Source organism: Astatotilapia calliptera, chromosome 2 (assembly GCF_900246225.1).
Source record: "Astatotilapia calliptera chromosome 2, fAstCal1.2, whole genome shotgun sequence".
NCBI classification, from domain to species: domain Eukaryota; kingdom Metazoa; phylum Chordata; class Actinopteri; order Cichliformes; family Cichlidae; genus Astatotilapia; species Astatotilapia calliptera.
Genome location: NC_039303.1, coordinates 2,082,208 through 2,106,285, shown reverse-complemented (window position 1 = coordinate 2,106,285; position 24,078 = coordinate 2,082,208). Strand labels below are relative to the sequence as shown.

At 43.7% G+C, this 24,078-nt stretch overlaps 1 protein-coding gene across 2 annotated transcripts; it reads left to right on the top strand.

The window, feature by feature from the left end:
* The first annotated feature begins 3,584 nt into the window (after window positions 1-3,584).
* LOC113030374 (uncharacterized) lies at window positions 3,585-23,669 on the top strand. 2 transcript variants are annotated; one of them, XM_026181787.1, is made up of 17 exons: window positions 3,585-3,904; window positions 4,489-4,557; window positions 6,463-6,509; window positions 6,835-7,038; window positions 7,267-7,485; window positions 7,825-9,140; window positions 10,305-10,582; window positions 11,297-11,383; window positions 12,745-12,933; window positions 13,353-13,513; window positions 13,893-14,045; window positions 14,220-14,334; window positions 19,732-19,909; window positions 20,058-20,168; window positions 22,628-22,728; window positions 22,939-23,107; window positions 23,225-23,669. In XM_026181787.1, exons 3-17 carry the CDS (start codon window positions 6,507-6,509, stop codon window positions 23,331-23,333), a joined length of 3,393 nt encoding a protein of 1,130 aa, XP_026037572.1. In that variant the 5' UTR covers window positions 3,585-3,904; window positions 4,489-4,557; window positions 6,463-6,506; the 3' UTR covers window positions 23,334-23,669. The 2 variants fall into 2 exon arrangements, with proteins under 2 accessions (XP_026037572.1, XP_026037577.1); XM_026181792.1 differs by lacking the exon at window positions 23,225-23,669 and having other exon boundaries at window positions 22,602-22,728; window positions 22,939-23,065.
* The last annotated feature ends 409 nt before the right edge of the window (window positions 23,670-24,078 follow it).

Genomic DNA, 24,078 nt, shown 5'->3' with positions numbered 1-24,078 from the left:
CATTAATTAGTTGTTGTGCACCCAAGCAGACTTTTACTGCAGCCACGGTTGTTTTAGGTTTACTGAAAAACATTGATACGGTCTTTTTAACATTAAGGCACAGGCATGAGTCATTCAGCCATTTTTGTAAATCATGTAATGCCAGTGAAAGCTGATGGGCTGCATCATCAGCAGTTCTGGCTTGTGTAAAAATTACCGTATCATCAGCATGCATATTCAAACCAGTGTGTCCGAATCTAAGTCGAGATATAACCATGTCGGAATGTGCCATTTATAAGAAGCACGTGGCAGCAGTTTAGTCCACAGAGATATCATGTTCATATGGTGGAAGAGTTCGTAATGCTGTAGAGAGACTGCATCACAATAGTTTCCCCCCATAGCCCATAAAAATAATTACATCTTACTGTCTTATATTTAAGTGCTGTGATCCGGTGGAACTCCATTCTGCTGATATCATTCCGGTAAAAGCTTTCCTAGTTGTGACATTAGACAAATTTAATTAGATGTGCATTCACCAGAATCTCAGGAAGCTGTGACTTTACATTTTGTGACTTAGAACAATAAGGTCCTGCAGTCCCTGATTCTGATTATTAGATTTGGAGCAGAAGGTGTCAGGTGTTATATTACCAGTGTCATTTAATAGGTGCATCATATACCAGATTCTGTTCTCCTGCCAGTTTATTTAGCAATAAATCTTTATTCCTAAATACCACATATCTACTGTTCCACAGTGGTGGATTATGAGGGCTGAAGTTGCTTGTAGATAATTTCAGTATAATAATTATGAATGAAATTAGTCTTTGTGTTTTTCTGTCACAATCACATCTTAGAAGAAAACTCGTGACCCACGGCTTCTTAAATATTCAGTTAATGATATTAAACATCAAACTGTCTGTTTTTAAAAGAAATCTTAGCCATTTTATTTAAATGGTAACATTAATGCACTCGACAATAATGACTTTCATTCCTCTATTTACACTCTTTATTTATTATTGCTTTTCTAATGTAGTGCATTTTTCTAAATTAAGTGAAGTTAGCCTTGTTTATAGCTTTTACTGCAGTCTTGGAAAGTGGCCAGGACCAAACTGGAGTCTTCAGATGCATTCCATCTTTAGTAAGTTAATTATGTCTATAACGTTTTCCCTAAATCCAAGCAACTCTGAGGAAAGACTGGAAATTAAATAAAAACTCATTTAACCCAACATTGTTTTTATTTATGTGCACAGGAGCTGTTCAATAACAGAAATACTGATGTAAATAGTATCTAAAAAAGACAAATCCAAAGCACACACATGACTGTATTACTATAAACTGTTACAGTGAATGTCTGCACGCCACAGTAGCTTGGAGCATTTAAAGCCACAGAGCCAGTGTTGTTGCCTACAGCTTGTCACAGAGTTTTGTCATAGCGCTGCTGACTCAGCCTCCTGGAGACGTTGCTTTCGTAAGCTCCCCTCCTTTTCCTGGGAGGTGCTGGTGTTTACATGGATGTGCTCGTGGTGCTGGCTGGGCTCTGTACCAGTACTAGGTTCCTCTGGTTTCATACCTAGCTCTGTGGTCGGCATGAAGCTGGACACTCTGGTGACAGTGGCAGAGAAAAGAAAGGACACTAAAGAAACTGATGGACATTATGAACAATGCCAGGCATCCTCTGCACACGGCCATAAACAACCAGAAGAGTCTGTTCAGTGACAGGTTGCTTCTCCCCAAGACAAGAACTAACAGATTTAAAAACTCCTTTGTCCCACACGCCATCAGACTGTTTAACTCCTCTCTGGAGGGGAGAGGGAGGGGAAACAGGAGGACAAAGGAGGGGGGAACAACTAAGCTGTAGTGCCTCTTCACCTCACTGTGCAATACCTTTTGTGCAATACTTTTGTAAATAGTCAACAGTGCAATAGACTCAATACTTGAAATGTGCAATTCACTTGTATTTTTATTTTTATTCCTATTTATTCTATTTATCCCCTTCGTATATTTTATTTATATTGTCTCTGTATTTATATATATGTGTGTGTGTATAACTCTGTAACTTCTGTCGGTGCTGTGCTTTTTTGGAAATCGAATTTCCCAGAGGAACCCACCCGAGGGATTAATAAAGTTCTATCTAATCTAATCTAACCTCAGTACCATTTGGGAATAAGGGAATGCAATGTTGTATTGGCCACAAGGAGACTGCCCATTTCACTAAAAAAGTGGAAAAGAACTGTTCCCTTTCCATTTGATTTACTATTGTCGTTCACTTTGCAGACATCAACACGTGTATTCCACCTGCACACTTTGTCTGGGCAGAAAGGCTTAAAACTGGCCTGACAACTTCTCTGAAGTTTCTTGCCACAAAGGTTTTTTGTTTGATTTGGAGGTTGTGAGGTGTGAGTTGATTGTATTGTGTCTTGCTGAGGCCATCATCTTCATGATAGCGGTGCTACTGCATCAGGTCTATGAATGAGTATTACAGTCTTCAGGACTTTTGTGCCATGCTGGGGCAGCAGGTGGAGGGTCGCAGTAATGTTGTGGGGACGGAGCTGGACTCCCTTAGGGTGGTGTCTGAGAGGTGGATAAGGACAATGGTGGATAATACCTCCCACCCACTCCATGATGTGCTACAGGAGCACGTTCAGTGAGAGGCTGAGATTACCCATAATGCACCACTGAACAACACAGATTGTAGCCACCTGAATTCTGTTTTCTTACCACTCATGATTCAACTGCATAATCCTAGGTATGGTGGCTGAAGAAGGACAATCAACTCTGGCCACCATTCATCTGCAGTACATGTAGGTTGTCAGTCCACCATTTACCTCAACAGTCAATAAACTTTTATATGATGGCAGGACTGTTTATCAAAGGGAAAGTGTGACGCTTAGGAGCCAGCTAGCTGACATAATGTTACCTTTTAACCACCTGTTGTTGTTATTTAGCCGTCTCGTTGTCATCTGTCCAGAGAATAAAAAGCATGTTCATGCATGTTTTTCCTGTGTTAGAGCCTTGATTTCAATTACAGACAGGAGGCTTGAGGCGAGGAAGTAGAAGAATGAGGGGGAGCAGAGATGGAGGAAAAAACAGAAATCTATAAATCTTCAAATGTATGTTGTATACAGCGCTTTGAGTAGAAAAGTGCTATATAAGAATCAGTCCATTTACCAAATGTTAAATTGTCATGTATAGCATTAATGAGCTATTTGCGATATTTAAATTGTAAATAAAGGCCGACTGCAGATGTGGCCGGCAACGTCAATTTTGGCCACTGTATTTAAAATGACGGGGAAACATTTTGAGTACAATTTAAAATCTTATATATTTTAATCTTATGCATTATGTAAATTAACTAACTTTCCTGAAAATAACCAGTGATTTTTTCTTTCCTTTTTTAAACGATTGTTTACATCGCGATTGTGTTTTCAGGATAAACGAGGCAACATGCTGTTTAATGTGATCGCTGTTTTTGTACCGTAGTTACGGTGTTACAGCCCATTACTTTAATTATGTCCGTAAGATGCGGAAGGATCCTCTCGTAGAGGAGCAAAAGTGACGCAGGCGCAAGAGTCACCGCCGCTTCTTGTTTACCATAACAACTGGCGACGCTTTCTCCTGATTGGCTGCAGCTACATCCTGTTTTCCCAGGCTTCTGCCATTTAGATGCTATTTTAAACGCTTCCTTCGTGGATTAACGGGAGCGTCTTTAGGAAAGGCGTAAGTCAATAATAAGATCGTTGGCTGGCTCTTCCAGTGAGGCGAAACGTTAGCCACAGTCAAGTGCGGATAGCAGCGCTGTGTCAACGCTAACATGAAGCTAACAGCGTTTCTTCTTCTGCGGGGAAAAAGCCAGTCGGTACTCCCCAGAGAAGTTCTTCTGTTGAGCCGAGATGCCCCAAAGATGGACGCAGAAACACAGTTTTGATAAGTAAGTGTACGATGGCTGGAAATAACACATCTGCTGGCCCTAACTAGCCTTTGTTGAGCTGACTGTGGTGACTCCATTAGATCATTGCCGATGTTGGACACAGGAAGATATTAGCATGTTTTCCATGTCCAGAAGAAGAGCACAGACTCATGGATACACTGAGCTTTTACACCGTCATCTTAAAAAAAGGACAAGTGAAGTTGGAACATGTAGCTCCTGTTGTTGGGTGGTGTTTACATTATTGTTGAAGATCTGTCAGAAAGTTCACAGACTGTCCCCACTGAAGCAAACAGGCGAGCACTGTCACAGAGTCTGTCGTGTAGACACAGCAGAGAGCAGTGTGGCTGAACCACAGTGTGATACACACTTGGCATTGCTGACAGAGTATAGCAGGCAGCCTTTTTAGATGTCAGCTGTTCATAAAATGATTGTGGAGTTCATACCTTTTCTTCATATTCACATCACTGACAGATGATTTGGAATATAGACATTCTGTGACAACAGAAATGCTGGAGAGTGAATTCTGAAATAAACAGGCCCCTTTCTGTGCCTTGAATTCATGTTTGTGCTTCGTCCTTCCACAGCTTTGTCTACTATGGATCACAACATCCCAGAGATACTGAAAGATGCTGATGTAGAGCGAGGCCTGATCGGTAATACACATACATGCCTGCACACACACAAACACACTCATGATTGGTGACCTGGCCAAGATGTGCTGTGATAGGCTCCAGCCCACGACCCTGAGGAGGATAAGTGGAAGAGAATGGATGGATAGACTCGCATTACAGATTGTGAAGATAAAACATATTTTAGAAGCTACTAATAAACCAAGGGCACAACAAATAACAGAGCGCACAAAGAGCATTATGGGAAAGATGAGCTTCGTGTACTGTGTGGCATTAGTTCTGCTAAAATAAAGACCATTCAAAACAAAACAGAAGGCTCACTGTGAGAGTTTGAACCGGTCACTGTCGGCTTGGATTAATTCTCCACACTGTGGCCTCTCTGCCCAGTTTAGCTGTGGTTTCCCCCACTGGTCTGCACAGCTGTGTGCCTGTAATCCACTCAGCATTTCCTCATTAGTCGCCACATTAATGATAACACATGGCTAATGTGGCTGCTGGATAACTGCTAATAATGAAATGGCTAATGTTAGCGTGCGTTAGCATTTCTGAGAACTGTTCAGTACTTTAATGCAGCTGAAATGAGAATGAACGTCAGCTGTTAGTGAGGGGTGGAGCTGTAAGCTCGTCTGTTTGAGGCAGAGACAGCTCTGTTTGTATCCACACTGTTGCAAATGAGTATTTAAGTTTAATTTTAAGTTTAATATCGATTAATACAACCCTAGAATGTAAGCAACAAATGTATAAATGCTTTTGTAATTGATTCCAACCTGCTTCACACAGCTGCAGTTACAACAAGCATGCACAAAGAGCCCTGTTTAAAATGAGTTTCAGCTCGCTCTGCTGATTCCCCGTGTCTGCATTATTAGACAGCGGCACGGTAACCTCTAATGTTCCAGTTTAGACTTTTACAGCTTTACTGTGCAGTCAGATAAACAGGATCACTGAGACCACACTGAGCAATAAAATGATCAACTAATTTCCTCATTCGTAAAGTGTCAGAGAGCCAATTCATTGCAGAAGTTTTGATTTCTACAAACACTGAAATGTCAGGAAGTTGCAAGTTTGCTATTCTGTGCTCTTAATATGAGCACTTTTACAGCAGCATTTAATGTCAGCTCAGCATTAAGCCGACTCTGTGATGCAGAATCACATCAAACGTCTCTGCAGAGGGTTTTACACACACTCATCATTCGTTGGTCACAGTGAGGATCTGGACATAGTGGAAACATCTCAGTGAACATGAGGCTAAAATGGTTTTAATGCACGAAAACTAAACTAAATGTATCGTAAAGTGACATTTTAGAGCTAACCTGTAGACTGATTTGTAATCTGATTACATCTGATATTCAGTCATTGAATGCTGCCAACATTTTGGTCTGGAACCTTAATGGAGACGTGGGGTGTCTCCAGACCTCAGTCCTATCTGTGGAGCGAGCTGGAGCTGGAGAGGAGAAGGCCAACAGTGCTGCTGAGATGTGAGCAAGCCTGGAACGTCTGACCGCTGTGCTGTTCTCCACCAAATACTGAGTCATCGTTTGCTCGGGGATCAAATACTTATTTCACTCAATGACATGAAAAGTTCATTTAGAACTTTTATGTAACATGTTTTTCATTTTTGTTGGTTTATGAAATGAATTCGATTGTTTATTTCTTTGCAATGAGCCAACTTATAAACTCAGCAGTGGGTGTGCAGTCACCTATAATTATTATATGTACGTGGCCACATACATAAAACATGATTAGGCCTAACAGTGACACCTCGGCCTCTGTGTTCAAGATGACAAGGCAACGTTACAGCTTTGCAGTAATATGTATATATTTTATATATGTATTACTGTACCTTGAACATATTACATGAACCAATGAAATGTGAGGGATTTTGAGCAGGATGAGCTACGACTGATCATTCATTGTTGTTGTTTCTTTCAGAGCAGTTTCACTTCCTGTTTGCTAAACAGAGGATCTGAGTGCAAATGGTATGATTTATATATGCAGCACAACATGTTGTTTTTCTGCCCGATACTACGGCACAATTTCTACTAAGCTGACTGATCAATAAACATTAATCCTCCACTGTCCATGTGAACATAGCTCCTCCCATTTCAGTCTTGACCTCAACCCAGCCCTGATTTCTTTATATTTGGAGTGAGACCTTGTAGTTTTTCAAAGGTTTTCCTCGGACTGCTTTTGCCTGTCCTGACCCTTTACTGAGGACTGTTTATGTTAAGCCACTTCACACTGGCCTCTGCATCATCCTGTTCGGGTTGCTGATTACAGATGTTCATGTCTCGTTCCTTGCAGCAAGCTGAGGTGTTAATCAGGAGCAGCTTTAACCCCAGTCTGAAGTGGTTATTCTGGGGTCACGGTCAGGATCAGGAAGAGAAGAACTTTGTAGTGGCTCACAACCTGGTGTCCCGCTCCTCCGAGCGCCTGCTGCGTCTGCAGCAAGCGCTTCTTTCTGTGGCGCCTCAGTGGCAGCTGGTGGGCAGCGCACGGCTGTCTCAGGTGAATTTATACAGTTTGCAGTGTAACTGGATTGTGATGGGTGTGAGGAGAACATGAGTGAATGAAAGCTCTCGTAGCTTAATCTCTTCAAAGATTACATCCTCAGCATTCTGACTCTTTAATTGCCATTTTTGGGATGAGGTCATAATATTGAACAAACATCGATCTTGTTATAACTGAGTTCATAATCTCCTCTCCTCTCTCCCACCTCCTCCCCCGTCTAATCAGGCCTGTTTTAAAGGAATGCCAGATGAAGCTGGGGTTCTTCTCCTGCCCTCCTCATCCTCCCTGCAGGGTAAATACAGAGCTCAGTGGAGACTCCTGGAGCAGCGATCCCTGCTGATTTTTATACACGAGTACACGAGGAGGGCTCGGCTAGCAGCGGTTTACATATCCAGTGTGAGCAGACTGTTGGAACATCATCGGCAACACCTTGCACCTCAGCAGGTGAGGCCGAGCGCTCAGCACTGTGTGATCTAAAGCTTACTGAGCACTGTGTCATATAGTCACGTACATCACACTGTGCCAGAGGCTACCAGAGGGAACTGTCCAGTTGTGCTGAACGTTTGCGTCTTCACATGCACCTTCACTGGGCGATGTAATGAAGAGTCTGTGTAACAGATCACAGACGTCCGCCACAACCTGTAGTTGGATAATTGTTAAAAATGGTTGCAGGAATGCTTCTGTAACGTCCAACATTTGACATCTTTGTCAAAGAGTTTTAGATTTCTGTATCGCCACCAGTGCCTGTTCACACAGTCACAGTCATTCTGCTCTCTTTTCCAGACCCCGTCAACTTCATGCAGGCTCGATCTGGGTTCACTGAGTCAAGAACTCAGAGTTCATCTCAATCACTGGTCTTGCCTGTTTTCCAAAGTCCAGTCTGACCACTTCTTGAGACGTGCTGCTGGTCAACATACCAGGCTACTGCTAAAGATCAAGGAATCTCTGGACTTACTTGGTCTGCAGGCTCTGGTTTTGATGGAGCACTATGTCCAAGCGATCCTGTCTTCTGTATTCCAGACTGACTTAGACTCTGTACCAAAAGAAGTCTTGGAGGATATTTTAACAGGGACTTATCATTACAACCAGGTTGTTGATGAGCAGAGAGGTCAGCACAGCGCCTCCAAGCTAAAGACTGCAGTAATGCAGCAGGCACATTTTTCTACATTGGATTCCAGTCTTCCAAGGATCAAAAGCCATCGCCCTTCTCCTTTCTCAGTCAAAGAGTTAATGATGATTTTAGCAAGCTATCATGCAGAAATGGCAGCCAAGCAGCTGCACTACTGGGCTTCAGAGCCACCCTGTTACTTCTGTCAGATCCACAGCAACCATGAGACTTGCACGTGTGCTCAAAACCCCACAAGTCTCAGCTGTGGGATTTCCACATTGAGATCTGAGTGGACCTGGGAGCAGCTACATTATACATATCTAATTTCCTCTCCTCTTTTCTCCATAAGTCGTCCCACCCTCCAGATGTCTTGTCAAAATAAAAATACAACACTTCCTGTTTACACGCCTGATGTCCATTTGAACAAGCCAGTCGTGGAAAATCGTCCCTCTGTTTCAGCCAATCCCGCAGATACAGAACATAAAGAGGAGAACTCTAAAAGAGAACAAAGTAACCGGTGTCAAAAACGCACGTCCCATTCTGCTTTTACTCAGAGCGGCGTAGAAGCGTTGGACTTGGTTCAACCTGATCCGACACGTTTAGAAAGCGGCGCGCTTCTGCAGACAGCTTCACCTTTGTTAATGAGCTCCCAACGTCTCCGAGGCGTGCCACCGTCAAGGATTTTCCAACTTCAGCGTTCCTCAGCAGAGCTGCTTTTTCAGGTGTTTGTTTCGTCCAGTGATCTGCTGGCTCCGCTGGTTTCACATACACCCACACCAGAAAGACTCAACGAACAGCCGCTTCAAACCCCAGCAACGGACGTGGTAAATGGGAAGGTTGACTCAACGATCTTGAGCGCTCGAGTACCAAATACACCCGATCCAGTGGAATTAGACAGAGAGAGCTCGAAACTGAACAAAGACCAAAATGTGGAGAGAATTCAACAGGAATGGGCCGAACTGGAAATAACTGTGCCAGATCCCACCAGCAGGTATGGTCACACCATTGTTACCACCTACCAATGTTACTGGTAGTGTTTCTGCGTCCGTGTCATTCTTTGTAGGGATGTTGAGTCCATTCATATCTGCCTTACATGCTGGGCCAGACCTCTACTGTATTCTTAGAAGCAGACTATGACTGTGACTCGTACAAGTGTGGTGTTTATTGTAAACATATAGAAAGTGCTGTATGAAGATGTCACATTTGATCTCTGACCTCTTCGTCAAGGTCAATAAATGGATCTAAAGATCAAAGTAGTAATAATGCTACATAAACTACTTAAAACGACGTTTCTTACCGCCTGTTTGTATTAATGATTCATGGCAGGTTCTAAATAGCAAGTTACTTTGTTCCTCCGACGTCTTCTTCAAGCTCAATAAGGTTCAACTTTAATTAGTTTAAATTTTTCATAAAATGAACAACAATGAAAACATGATCTGGATTTATGGGGATTCTAAATATCACTCTACAGGTTCCAGTGTCACATTTACACTCAGGTCTAATTTCTGCCACATCCTTCAAGTCGGCCCCAGAATGTGTTATTTTAAAGAAAGTGTTAATAGAAATGGAATGAACTGCCTTGTTAGTCAGAAATATGCTGTTATATCCTGATCGATCTTGATTCATTCGGGGAATATCTTGAAGTTCATGCAATGATGAAGTTAGTGCTGTTTTGCCACATGCATGAATTTGCACAATTCTCTTTGAAGTAAGATTGACAAAGTAAACCATGAAACAAAGACTGAAAGCAGTTTTCTCCTGACAGAAGTTGTTTTTTTGTTCTTCCCAGTTCTTATGTTGTCCCTGTTGGGCATTCCCAAACTAATGATTATAGTAAGCTGGACAACTGCAGGTGGAGGACAGTCGCACACAGTCTATCTGTTGTAATTAAATGTGCTATATAAATAATTAAACTATTAAACTATCTGATAATATCATGCATTCATTCCGACTCGTACTGTCTTGAAAGCGACGCATTAAAAATGCAGACTCGGGCCAAGAAACACGGTCTGTTTCTGAAGAGATGATCATTCAGGCATGAAACCAACACCTTCAGGTGGTGTAGGATTCATGGAAACGAGTGCATGTTCCTACGCTACTACAGTGTTTCTATCAAAGGATGGTTAAACATTAAGAGGTGATTTGTATCTTTCAGATCAGAGAAGGAGGAGATGTTTGAAGCAGACACAAAGACACTGGAGCCGGACCTTGTTTGCTGGTCTCACTCAGTCCAGTGGTTAGACCTGGGTGAGTCTCTGGTCTTTGCTGATCTGCTTGAACAGTATCATACCCTGCTGAGGGCTTTCTGCAGCAGAGCCCTGTGGCTGCAACTACAAGTCCCTGTAGCAGGACACACTGCAGGAAGCCTCAACCTCCAGGAGCACCACAGGGGTTTCCAGGTCATCCACCGGCTGTGTCAGGCTTCAGACGCTGGTAAGAACGTGGCCTCAGCAGCCACTGTGCCCACCGTCTGATGATAGCAGACATGTATACGTAAAGTAGAGTCCAGGCTGAGCGTGTAGTGCTGTAATGTTGTACACTGCTTTCCTTGTTACGTTTACTTTGCTGCTTTGTCTACAGCAGCTGTTTTGTGTCTGCGTTGTGTGTAACCGCTTCATATTTTCTCTTCCTTTGGAATGGACACGTTTCTGTTGTCTTATCCACGTTTGTGATTGGTCACATTAATCTATGAGCACATTCACATGAAAGTGGGGGCAGAGTGGGAAACGCTGAGCTGACTGGAGCTTTGCCTAAACTTAGAGTCAGTATACAGAAGGTCTCTCAGTTATGTTAAATATTTATGAAACTCCGGGGAAAGGCTCTCAGATACTCTGAGACTCAATGATGATCTGCACAATCTGAGTGCCTGATCGTTGTGTTTGCTTCTGGCACACATTTGGACCTGATGGATGGGGGAGGCAGTGTGCACAAAAAAGAATCGTCTAATTTCAAAGTGTTTTTATCCCACAGCCTCTCATCAGTAATGATCACAGCTTGTGCTGTCAGAAGGAGCTGGGGGGAGCTTCTCAGCACTCAGGTTAACAGCAAAACCTCCGAGAGCAGCTCGACTGCAAAACTCTTTGAAAGGAGAAAACCGAGCATATGAAATTGTGTTGTGTGTGTGACACTCCTTGTTGTGTGTTGTAGGTCAAGTTCCAAAGGAGAGTGAAGTCATGCTGCAGGACCTGAGTCTGTGTGTGTTACTGGTTACTGCACATGCTCAGTGGGACTATGGTTAGTGCGCTTAGACTCACACACTGACCGGTCTGCTGCTCTGACCTTACATATTACATGTTTTTACATATATGTCATTTTTGTTTTAGACACGGTGTGATGTCATTAGCTTTGATTTCATATTTGATTGACCAGACACACTAAGTTATTTTTAAAATCATGTTTTACTTCATTTTTAACAGCAGCAGAATTTCCAACAGTTGATAAATATAAAGTAGAGCTGGGCGATATGAGATTTTTTCATATCACGATATGTTTTTTTCATTTCAGGCGATAACGATATCTATCACGATATAAGCCAAATAACTATATTTGTAAGATTTAAATGTGCCGTTGCTCACAAGTAAAATGTGAAATAATCAGCAGCTTGTTTTGATTTAAATATTTATTTCCCATAATAAGTTCAACAGGGTAGATGTACTTAAGGAACACGAGACTTTTTCAGATAAATAAAGGCAAATATTGCAAACTACACAAAAGGCAGCCGCTAAAGCGTTTAAGTTTCAAAATAGAACAAACGAAACAGACTAAACTGTCAATTCCACTTAGAAACAAAATATTAATTCTAAAAATAAATCTTAGTTTGTTTTACAGAAGAACAGACAAAACTGACTAACTTTTGTCAATATCAAATAAACTGAGAACTAAAAGGAAATTCTCAATCTCTCCTTGTTGTATAGCTGAGCTTTTCAAACAGTTTTAACAGTTACTTTAGTCTGACAAAAGCCGAATGACGAATCAGCGCTTCCAGTCAGAGACTGAGCTGCACCGCTTTATTGTATTTCGGCACATTTACAGTGCAGCTACTCTGTTTTTTGTCAGACTTGAAATAGCTGAAATACCTTCCCACTACAGAGCTTCTGTGGCTCTTCCGTTCGACAATCTCTCCAGCGTTGGAACCATCATCTGTTTTCTCTTCGGTCACGCTCTCGGTTGATTTTTCTCTAGTCGGCACACTCCTTTCCTCCATTACCCGGGCGGCACGGCGGCTGGCTGCTTCCCAAACAAACACACATGTGCGGCTTGACGTGACGCTGCGGCTGTGATTGGTTCGGCTCTGCACTACTTAATTTGGATTGGCTGTTCTTTTTTTCTTTTTTTAAGAGGACGAGCGCGGTGAGGTCTATCGCAATAATTAAATTTTTCTATCGAGAAAAAGTTATTTCGCGATACATATCGTTATCGTTCTATCGCCCAGCTCTAATATAAAGTACATTATGGTGTTTTTTTTTAAATTCCTCAGCAACAATAAATAACATCGGACATCGCTCGTCTGTAAAAAAGAATAACATTATCTGCAGACTGACTTTGAGCTGAATCGCTGTCCCCTGCTGTGCTTCTGCTTCGTCGTCTCTCCTCAGAATTGTGTCGAACTTTAGGTTCAACCCTGACAGATAAATGTTTGATAAATCAAAGAAGCTCGTTTGTGGTGACATCATCTGAAAAAGATGAAAATGTGACAACGTCAGCAACAATGGGGCGTTTCCTTCTGCTGCTGCCACCCCTCCTGTCTTCTCTGCGCTGCCGTCAGTCACACAGCAGAGCCTCAGGTAAACGTTCCACCAGCAGCACTCTAACCAAACCCAGTGGAAATGACATCAACTCATATCTTCATCTGGACGTAGTGTTTAGTGGGAGAAACGTTTCGTCACATCCAGGTGACGTCTTCAGTCTCAGCTGACTGCAGGTTTCAAACTTATAAACAGTACATCTGCATAATGACTGAAACCAGCCCACTGAGGGAACAATGGGCTGGGAGCTCAGTTCCTTCATCATAATTATGCAAATTCTCATGACCACTGATCAACAACCACTGATCAATGGGTCAGTGGGCTTTGATCAGTGGTTGTCTCTCTTTAATATTGCAGAGTCTTTGCCTGATTTTTCTTTTTTAAAAACAGTTTCTACATAAAATAATAATAATAATAAAATTGACTTGATGCCCGTTGTGTCTGTCTCCCCTCCACAGGTCCCTTCAGCCTCTTCCCCTGTACTCTGCAGAGGCAGACTGTTGGTTTGGTGCTGGCCTCTGTGCAGCTGCCTACTGTATGGGTGATGTCCAAGGCACACCAGTTCCTCTCCTCCTGGAGTCTCAATAAGTTCCTGCTTATTACACAGGGGGACCTCACAGTAGGTTACTCATATATTACAACCAGAACACGTGTTCTGTAGAGCTGGGTGATCAGAGACTGATATAAGTGCAAAGGCTGTTTCATAAACACGATGCAGTGAACTCTGATCATAGTCACACCACTTTGTACTAACACTGGAGTAAAAACAATGCAAAGCATGATGTACTGTGAGCTTCTAATGGCTGTCTTTGGTGCTGTACTTATTTTTGGCCCAAAGTTCGTTTCATTTATTTCACTTTGCTTCATATTCATGTATTAAGGATTTCATACGTTTCAAATAAAAAAACAAAATGAGTTTGAGCAGTGGTGCCAAAACGTTTGGACACAGTTCATCTTTAAGCTCAGTGTCAGTTTAAATGTGTTTTTTGTGTCTGCAGGTGATGAGGGAGTCATTCGAGGCGATGGTGCATCAGACCAAATCACTAGTGATGAATTCACACAGTGACCAGCAGTCTGCTCTACACACCCACAGCCAGCTCCTCCTGCAGCAGCAGCTGGAAACGCTGGAGCGTGCTCGGTCTGCTCTGCAGGTGAGCTGTCTGCTTTCTTCTCACAGCCACGTCAGAAAGCTTCACTGCTGCTGTGCAGACGGGTGGACTGTGTGTTTAGTGTTGCTGAGGATCATATACCAGGACTATACAGAGCCACACATGATTCCCTAACCACATCTAACCGGTAATGTTGGTGTCTTCACTGTCCGTCAGACCTTCTCTTCTGTGATGCTGAGGACATTCTCCAGTGACTGCAAGCAGAGGTCAGGAGAGATCTTTGAACACACCATGCCTCCTGCTGTACACTGGAAGCCCAGCCACAGGACAGGTACTCGTATCTGAGTGTATGACTTCAGTTTACCTCAGTGTTTTATGTAGATTTATGTTGTAAGGTAAGAAACTCCTCTGAGCACTTAGTGACCGTGTGAATAATAACTCCCTTTCACGGGAAACCAGAAAACCAGAACCAGAGTCTTAAAAGGTGGCTGTAAGGTTTGGGTGAGAGGAAAGCTGACAGAGAAGTGTGGAGAACAACTATATACTATATAAATAATATACCGGTCAGTAGAGGAAGAGGAGTTTCAGAGTAGTGGAAAACTTACAGAGACCGAGAGGACAAAGCACAAACTAAAAGACAGGGAAGTTATGAACAGATCTGAATAAAGACCACATTGATCAGGTGATCAGGTGTTCTGGTGATCAGGTGATCAGGTGTTCTGGTTCTGGTGATCAGGTGATCTGGTGATCAGGTGATCTGGTGATCAGGTGTTCTGGTTCAGGTGATCAGGTGTTCTGGTGATCAGGTGTTCTGTTTCAGGTGATCAGGTGATCAGGTGTTCTGGTTCAGGTGATCAGGTGTTCTGGTGATCAGGTGATCTGGTGATCAGGTGTTCTGGTTCAGGTGATCAGGTGTTCTGGTGATCAGGTGTTCTGTTTCAGGTGATCAGGTGATCAGGTGTTCTGTTTCAGGTGATCAGGTGTTCTGGTGATCAGGTGTTCTGGTGATCAGGTGATCAGGTGTTCTGGTGATCAGGTGTTCTGGTGATCAGGTGTTCTGTTTCAGGTGATCAGGTGTTCTGGTGATCAGGTGTTCTGGTGATCAGGTGTTCTGTTTCAGGTGATCTGGTGTTTAGGTGATCAGGTGATCAGGTGATCAGGTGTTCAGGTGATCAGCTGTTCTGGTTCAGGTGATCAGCTGTTCTGGTTCTGGTGATCAGGTGTTCTGGTTCAGGTGATCAGCTGTTCTGGTTCAGGTGATCAGCTGTTCTGGTTCTGGTGATCAGGTGTTCTGGTTCAGGTGATCAGGTGTTCTGGTGTTTAGGTGATCAGGTGTTCTGGTGATTAGGTGTTCTGGTTCAGGTGATAAGGTGTTCTGGTGATCAGCTGTTCTGGTGATCTGGTGATCAGCTGTTCTGGTTCTGGTGATCAGGTGTTCTGGTTCAGGTGATCAGGTGTTCTGGTGATCAGGTGTTCTGTTTCAGGTGATCAGGTGATCAGGTGTTCTGTTTCAGGTGATCAGGTGTTCTGGTGATCAGGTGATCAGGTGTTCTGGTGATCAGGTGTTCTGGTGATCAGGTGTTCTGTTTCAGGTGATCAGGTGTTCTGGTGATCAGGTGTTCTGGTGATCAGGTGTTCTGTTTCAGGTGATCTGGTGTTTAGGTGTTCAGGTGATCAGGTGTTCAGGTGATCAGCTGTTCTGGTTCAGGTGATCAGCTGTTCTGGTTCTGGTGATCAGGTGTTCTGGTTCAGGTGATCTGGTGTTTAGGTGATCAGGTGTTCTGGTGATTAGGTGTTCTGGTTCAGGTGATAAGGTGTTCTGGTGATCAGCTGTTCTGGTGATCTGGTGATCAGCTGTTCTGGTTCTGGTGATCAGGTGTTCTGGTTCAGTTGATCAGGTGTTCTGGTTCAGTTGATCAGGTGTTCTGGTGATCAGGTGTTCTGGTGATCAGGTTTTCTGGTTCTGGTGATCAGGTGTTCTGGTTCAGGTGATCAGATGTTCTGGTGATCAGGTGTTCTGGTGATCTGGTGATCAGATGTTCTGGTGATCAGGTGTTCTGGTGTTCAGGTGATCAGGTGTTCTGGTGATCACGTGTTCTGTTTCAGGTGATCAGGTGTTCTGGTGATCAGGTGTTCTGGTGATCAGGTGTTCTGGTGATCAGGTGTTCTGTTTCAGGTGATCTGGTGTTTAGGTGATCAGGTGATCAGGTGTTCAGGTGATCAGCTGTTCTGGTTCAGGTGATCAGCTGTTCTGGTTCTGGTGATCAGGTGTTCTGGTTCAGGTGATCAGGTGTTCTGGTGTTTAGGTGATCAGGTGTTCTGGTGATTAGGTGTTCTGGTTCAGGTGATCAGGTGTTCTGGTGATCAGGTGTTCTGGTGATCAGCTGTTCTGGTGATCTGGTGATCAGCTGTTCTGGTTCTGGTGATCAGGTGTTCTGGTTCAGGTGATCAGGTGTTCTGGTGATCAGGTGTTCTGTTTCAGGTGATCAGGTGATCAGGTGTTCTGTTTCAGGTGATCAGGTGTTCTGGTGATCAGGTGTTCTGGTGATCAGGTGATCAGGTGTTCTGGTGATCAGGTGTTCTGGTGATCAGGTGTTCTGTTTCAGGTGATCAGGTGTTCTGGTGATCAGGTGTTCTGGTGATCAGGTGTTCTGTTTCAGGTGATCTGGTGTTTAGGTGTTCAGGTGATCAGGTGTTCAGGTGATCAGCTGTTCTGGTTCAGGTGATCAGCTGTTCTGGTTCTGGTGATCAGGTGTTCTGGTTCAGGTGATCTGGTGTTTAGGTGATCAGGTGTTCTGGTGATTAGGTGTTCTGGTTCAGGTGATAAGGTGTTCTGGTGATCAGCTGTTCTGGTGATCTGGTGATCAGCTGTTCTGGTTCTGGTTCTGGTGTTCTGGTTCAGTTGATCAGGTGTTCTGGTTCAGTTGATCAGGTGTTCTGGTGATCAGGTGTTCTGGTGATCAGGTTTTCTGGTTCTGGTGATCAGGTGTTCTGGTTCAGGTGATCAGATGTTCTGGTGATCAGGTGTTCTGGTGATCTGGTGATCAGGTGTTCTGGTTCAGTTGATCTGGTGATCAGATGTTCTGGTGATCAGGTGTTCTGGTGTTCAGGTGATCAGGTGTTCTGGTGATCACGTGTTCTGGTTCAGGTGATCAGGTGTTCTGGTGATCAGGTGTTCTGGTGATCAGGTTTTCTGGTTCTGGTGATCAGGTGTTCTGGTTCAGGTGATCAGATGTTCTGGTGATCAGGTGTTCTGGTGATCTGGTGATCAGGTGTTCTGGTTCAGTTGATCTGGTGATCAGGTGTTCTGGTGATCAGGTGTTCTGGTGTTCAGGTGATCAGGTGTTCTGGTGATCACGTGTTCTGGTTCAGGTGATCAGGTGTTCTGGTTCAGGTGATCAGGAGTTCTGGTTCAGTTGATCAGGTGTTCTGGTGATCAGGTGTTCTGGTTCAGGTGATCAGGTGTTCTGGTGATCAGGTTTTCTGTTTCAGGTGATCAGGTGTTCTGGTGATCAGGTGATCTGGTGATCAGGTGTCCTGGTTCAGGTGATCAGGTGTTCTGGTTCAGGTGATCTGGTGTTCTGGTGATCAGGTGTTCTGTTTCAGGTGATCAGGTGATCAGGTGTTCTGGTGATCAGGTGATCTGGTGATCAGGTGTCCTGGTTCAGGTGATCAGGTGTTCTGGTTCAGGTGATCTGGTGTTCTGGTGATCAGGTTTTCTGTTTCAGGTGATCAGGTGTTCTGGTGATCAGGTGATCTGGTGATCAGGTGTCCTGGTTCAGGTGATCAGGTGTTCTGGTGATCAGGTGTTCTGGTTCAGGTGATCAGGTGTTCTGGTTCTGGTGATCTGGTGATCAGGTGTTCTGGTGATCAGGTGATCTGGTGATCTGGTGATCAGGTGTTCTGGTTCAGGTGATCAGGTGTTCTGGTGATCAGGTGATCTGGTGATCTGGTGATCAGGTGTTCTGGTTCAGGTGATCAGGTGTTCTGTTTCAGGTGATCAGGTGATCTGGTGTTTAGGTGTTCAGGTGATCAGGTGTTCTGTTGATCAGGTGATCTGGTGATCTGGTGATCTGGTGATCAGGTGTTCTGGTTCAGGTGATCAGGTGTTCTGGTTCAGGTGATCAGGTGTTCTGGTGTTTAGGTGATCAGGTGTTCTGGTGATCAGGTGTTCTGTTTCAGGTGATCAGGTGTTTAGGTTTTCAGGTGTGGATCTTTAAGGAATGGTTTAAGTACAGCAGCCTTTGAAGCCAGTGATGTCTGATGGGCTCTTACAAAGTGAAACAAAGTGAAGTGGTTTTGTAGGCTTTGTGAATTCTGAACATAAAAACTGCAGCAAACATCAACACATTACTAAACACGCTGTAACTGTTCAACGAAGAAGTTATTTAGGGGTTACTTTTATTCGGCTAAACTCATCAGGGTTGGGTTTAAAAATCGATTTTAGTTTCAATAAAGTGATATCCATTCATTAAGTCCTGAATCCATTTTTAAATATAAATGTATTTTTGTCAGAAACGCCAGAATCTCAGGTTGAAGCTCACAACATTATTTCAGCAACCATCAAACAGCTAAAACAGCAAATGAGAGCAGGTTACAGAGTCCGCACAGAAACACAGAGCGTGGATCGTTCACCCGACGGCACGGACACGCCGTCGCTGATTCTGTCGACGTCTCACAGATTCTGACGCTGCAGGTTTCATCACTCAACACTCCAACAACAAAGCCTCATTTCTGCTGTTAAACATCGAACAAATGTAAACTTTTACAAATGATGCCAAATAACAAACTCTCAGCTGTGTCTGTAATCAAACCTCTGTAACTTTGCTCTGCTTCACTTCAGCAGCATCAGGTTCACATCTGATTTTCTTATCTGCTATAAAAAGCCAGGCCAGGAAAATCTGCTCCATGTTTTTATCCTCAGTTACTTTGCACAAAGACATCTGCTGTGATGCTCACACCTGTGATGAAGTCTCACAGTGTCAGCTTTGTGTTTATACACAGATAGTTACACCGAGTTTGTAATTGCACATAAATAATCAAATAATTTGGAATTCAATATTTGTAATTTACAAGCTTTAGAGAGTTCTTTCAACAGTACAATAAATGATCATCATTATAATATTTCTATCAGCCCTGCTGATCATTCAGACTAAGCCAGAGAAGACTTTGGTTTGAATAATAAAGGAAAACACTCATGACTGTTAAAGTGTTTAAATGTTTTCATTAGCAGTAACACTCAGTACTATGTGACTGTAATACAGTGAATGTAGTTTTCCTGTGAGAGAACAACCCACAAACTCAGGTGTAAGCAGGTGACCCTGTGCCACACCGCTGGAGTGCAGCAGGTTCTCACTGTGTGTCTGTCTTCACTGCTCCAGCTCCAACACTTCCTGATCTTTGTCATGTTTTGCACTCAAAGTTTTGTCACTAACAGCTGCAGGTTGGACTTCCAGTCTGTTCCTTCCACAGTGACTGATCCACCCATGTATTATGAACAGAACACCAGCTGTCATGTTTGTGCTTTGGGTCGCTGTCCTGCCAAAGCAGCAGCTACAGCGTGTAGTTAGTGTCATTGCTTATGAATGCTTTTATATTCGCACCAACCACACTGAAAATAAATGGCTGCTGTAATATTTCAGCAGCATCTCAGTTCAACAGAAGCTAAAAGTTTGTATTTCATTTTCTCTCTAAATGGCCTTTTTCATTTTACGCTGTGTTTCCAAAGGTTTTCCCAACAGTCCCAGTGAATATGCATCTCTGGCAGCTCAAACTGTGATTGGTCAAGTGTTAGAGGGCGTGGCCCCTCTGTCTGACGACGCACGAGTCCAAGCATTGAGTATAACGATGACAGCGTTCATGGAGGCATGGATGGAGCACATCCTGAGACGGAAGATCAAGTTCAGGTGTGTTTTAGAGCACAGACGGTGTTAGCCAACAAACTGATGACATCATTAAAAACAGCAGTTTGGTACATGTGCGTGTGACTCTTCACGTCACATAAACACAGACCATCTTCAGATGTTGACAAATGTCCTTCTGCTCTGTTTTTAGCGTGCAGGGCGCTCTTCAGCTGAAGCAGGACTTTGACTCTATTAGAGAAATGATCCAGTCCAACCAGTATGGTCTGTCAGCTGAGCTCCACCAGCAGCTGCTCAGCCTCCGGTATCACCATCTGGCTTTTTCTCTTATTCATTGTCATCTTCATCTCCCTGTAAATCTCTTGATTGTTAACTAATCAAACCAGTAACAAATATCCAAAACCAGCCCAAACGAGCCTACGTGTTCAATTCAATTCAATTGTATTTATATAGCACCAAATCACAACAGCAGTCGCCTCAAGGTGCTTTATGAAAGCTTAGCAGCTGTGCATACTCCACATATCTGAGACCACTGCTTTACTGTGAGCTTCAGAGTGTGGAAGCCGTCATCTTTCTAGTCTTACTGACCACTGAACGTCACATTTTTCCATCTGCAATTTTAAATCACCAATGAATCACACAGTCAGTAAATATGCAGCTTTTGGGGCTGTGGGAAGAAACAGGCACAGAGGAAGCATCCAAACTCCACCCAAAAAGACTCCAGACAGGTTCAGACTCTTTCTGTTATTTGGCAGTGCAGACCTCTGCACCACTGTGCCAGCTAAGAAGGAAATGAACACACTGCTGTTTGCACTGCGGACGTCATGTTCTCTTCCACTGAGGCTGATTCTACAGGGTGGGTCATTCATATGGATACAGCGTAACAACATGGGAATGGTTGGTGATATTAAAGTCCTGTTTGTGGCACATTAGTATATGTGAGGGGCAAACTCCTCAAGATGGGTGGTGACCATGGTGGCCATTTAGAAGTCGGCCATCTTGGATACAACTTTAGTTTCTTCAATAGGAAGAGGGCCATGTGACACATCAAACTTATTGGTAATGTCACAACAATGGTGTGCTTGGTTTCAACGTAACTTTATTCTTTCATGAGTTATTTACAAGTTTCTCTTTGTTCACAGCCATTGACATGTCGAAGGTTAACACGTGAGGAGCGAAATTGTGTTGATATCTGGTGAACGCAGTAACCAGGTCATTGCAGAAGATTTCAATGCAAGACCCCCTACGAGACCACCCATCTCCATGCTGCAGTCAGCAAACTGCTTGCTCGTGAAACTGGTTCAGTGTTGGATTTGCCAAAATGTGGACGCAAGAAAACTGTCAGTAATGAAGAAACATCAGTGGCTGTCCTAGCTTCATTCAGCAAGAACCCACAGCGTAGCACTCGCCGCATGTCACTGGAGAGTGGCATTAGTCCAACATCCCTTCGGCAGATATTAGCTACTCACAAATGGCACCCTTACAAACTCCAGCTGCTGCAGCATCTCAACGAGGATGACCCAGATCGGCCACATAATTTGCAGAATGGGCAAAACAAAAACTGGAACAGGACCCTCAGTTCACGCAGAAGATTTTGTTCAGTGATGAGACAAACTTCTATGTGAATGGTGTTAACAAACAAAACCACCGCTATTGGTCTGACACTAACCCACACTGGATGGATCCCTCCAAGACTGTTGGAACTACAAAAGTGATGGTTTGGTGTGGTATATGGGGCACAACGATAGTGGGTCCATTCTTCATCAATGGAAACCTCAAGGCCACTGGATATTTGAAATTGCTACATGATGATGTGTTTCCCTCTTTATGCACTGAAGCTGGCACGTTCCCTGAGTTTTTCCAGCAAGATGGTGCACCACCACATTATGGGTGCAGGTCCGAGCATTCCTAGATGAACAGTTTCCTGGAAAGTGGATTGGTCGTCGTGGGCCAGTTGAATGGCCCACAAGGTCTCCCGATCTGACCCCCTTAGACTTTTATCTTTGGGGTCATCTGATGGCAATTGTCTATGGTGTGAAGATACGAGATGTGCAGCACCTGAAACTACGGATACTGGATGCCTGTGCTGGCATTTCTCCTGCGGTGTTGCTATCAGTGTGTGAAGAGTGGGAGAAGAGGGTTGCATTGACAATCCAACACAATGGGCAGCACATTGAACACATTTTATAAGTGGTCAGAAACTTGTAAATAACTCATGAAAGAATAAAGTTACGTTGAAACCAAGCACACCATTGTTGTTCTTGTGACATTACCAATAAGTGTGATGTGTCACATGACCCTCTTCCTATTGAAAAAACAAAAGTTGTATCCAAGATGGCCGACTTCTACATGGCCACCATGGTCACCACCCATCTTGAGGAGTTTGCCCCCTCACATATACTAATGTGCCACAAACAGGACTTTAATATCACCAACCATTCCCATGTTGTTACGCTGTATCCATATGAATGACCCACCCTGTATATAAGTCACTTTGACGTGATGTCAGAGTGGGACTCAGTTTTCCAAATGCAGCTGCAGTGCTGGGACCAGATGTGCACAAGAAGATAATCATACAAATGTTGCTATTTTCAGTATTTAGTCACATCTTTGTTGTACACCTTAAACATTGTGACTTCAACTGTTTTTGGTTATCTCCTGGGTCTGTTCAAGTAAAAAATATTAAAGTGTTACTTTTTAATATTTGCTGGCAGAGTCTAAATAATAAGTGATGAAGTTCCTCGGTGCTCTCTCTGCCTGCAGGGTTTTTCAGCAGGTGGACTCAGCAGTGGTGTGCCTGCTTCAGCAGCCGCAGGCTAAACCGTACGTGCAGTCTCAATCCTGGGAGCCTTTCTCTCGCTGCTGTAAGTGTCACGTCAGTCTGCAGCGTTCAAATGTGCCAACACGTCACAGTTCATTTCCCTCGTTCCTTCAGTACACAGGCGTTTCAGAGGCGTGTTGAGCTGTGAGAAAACCAAGCACATGTTCTGTTAGGATTCACAGGCTGTGTGGTTGCCATTCATGTGACAAATACAATGAGAGGCAGTGGTGATGAGCCTGCTGTAATTCTCCAGGTCCGGCTGACAGAAACGGGGACAGCACTGATGCTGCTGTGGGGAGCAGTATAGCCAACCTGAGGTGCATGGAAGGCGAGGACCTGCCTCAGTCTGATTCCTCATGCACGCCTACCGACCTCCCTCCAGTAGACCCATCGACCCCCGCAGAGCCATACCTCGCTCCAAGGTACAGTTCTCCCATTCTCTCTACGGAGGTAGTGCAGAAATTCATCATTTTTTTGACACATTAATGGGCCTGATGCACACTTCTCCCAGTTAAGAAGTGTTTCCTTTGTGCTCACAGCCTGGTGCTGGGTGCAGCTCAGCAGGACTGGTTAGACCTGAGGATTCAGACCAGTGCCCGTCGCTGGAGGCTGCCGGGGCTGTCCTGCCTGTCCAACTCTGAACACTGAACACACACACACACACACACACACACACACACACACACACACACACACACACACACACACACACACACTTTGATTTAGTAGCAACATTTGAAGGAAATATCATGTAAATACATAAAAATAATGATTTTATTTTTGATAAATAGACATGAGGGGCACCATGAAGCAGGTGCAACACACTGGGACAACACTGGTTAGAACTTCTCGCTCACATATGTTTGAAATGTGTCAAATGAATGAAATGATAATTAATTTAAAAACAAAATGCTCTTATTTTCAGAAATATTTCTTTTACCTGTGTTTTATATACCTGAATAAATCAGTTTGTGTTTGCATGTTCATGTGCTCGTGCTTCTTTTCATTGCTGTTGTCAGTTTATCAGACTGGAACTGGACTAAGTGCACCATGAAAACCATTTGATGCTCCTTATCTCATTCAGCTGAATTCATTTCTGTGCTTTGTGACTTTATTTCAGTAGTTCAAACTGCAGAACAACAAACACAGGACCTGAAGACAGAAGCAAAAGTGATTTTCTTTTACTTTTGATTCTGTTCCCTGTACTCTCGATGGACGAGAAGCACAAATCATTTCTTTACTAACCCCTCCTGTTGTTGTTCGCACAAATGAAGTCAGGACCGAGAACAACAACAGTTCAGACTACTCAATGACAGGAATACATTTCTAATCATCCATCCTGGTTGTTATTAGTGCACCATCTCAAAGCCATGCATCATCGCAGGTCTCGCTG

What these genes read in the sequence shown, in the direction of transcription:
- LOC113030374 (XM_026181787.1), top strand. An exon ending in ACATGCTCAGTGGGACTATG is followed by an intron (nt 11,384 to 12,744) that starts GTTAGTGCGCTT and finishes GTCTCTCCTCAG; the next exon opens with AATTGTGTCGAACTTTAGGT. An exon ending in GAAGCCCAGCCACAGGACAG is followed by an intron (nt 14,335 to 19,731) that starts GTACTCGTATCT and finishes GTGTTTCCAAAG; the next exon opens with GTTTTCCCAACAGTCCCAGT.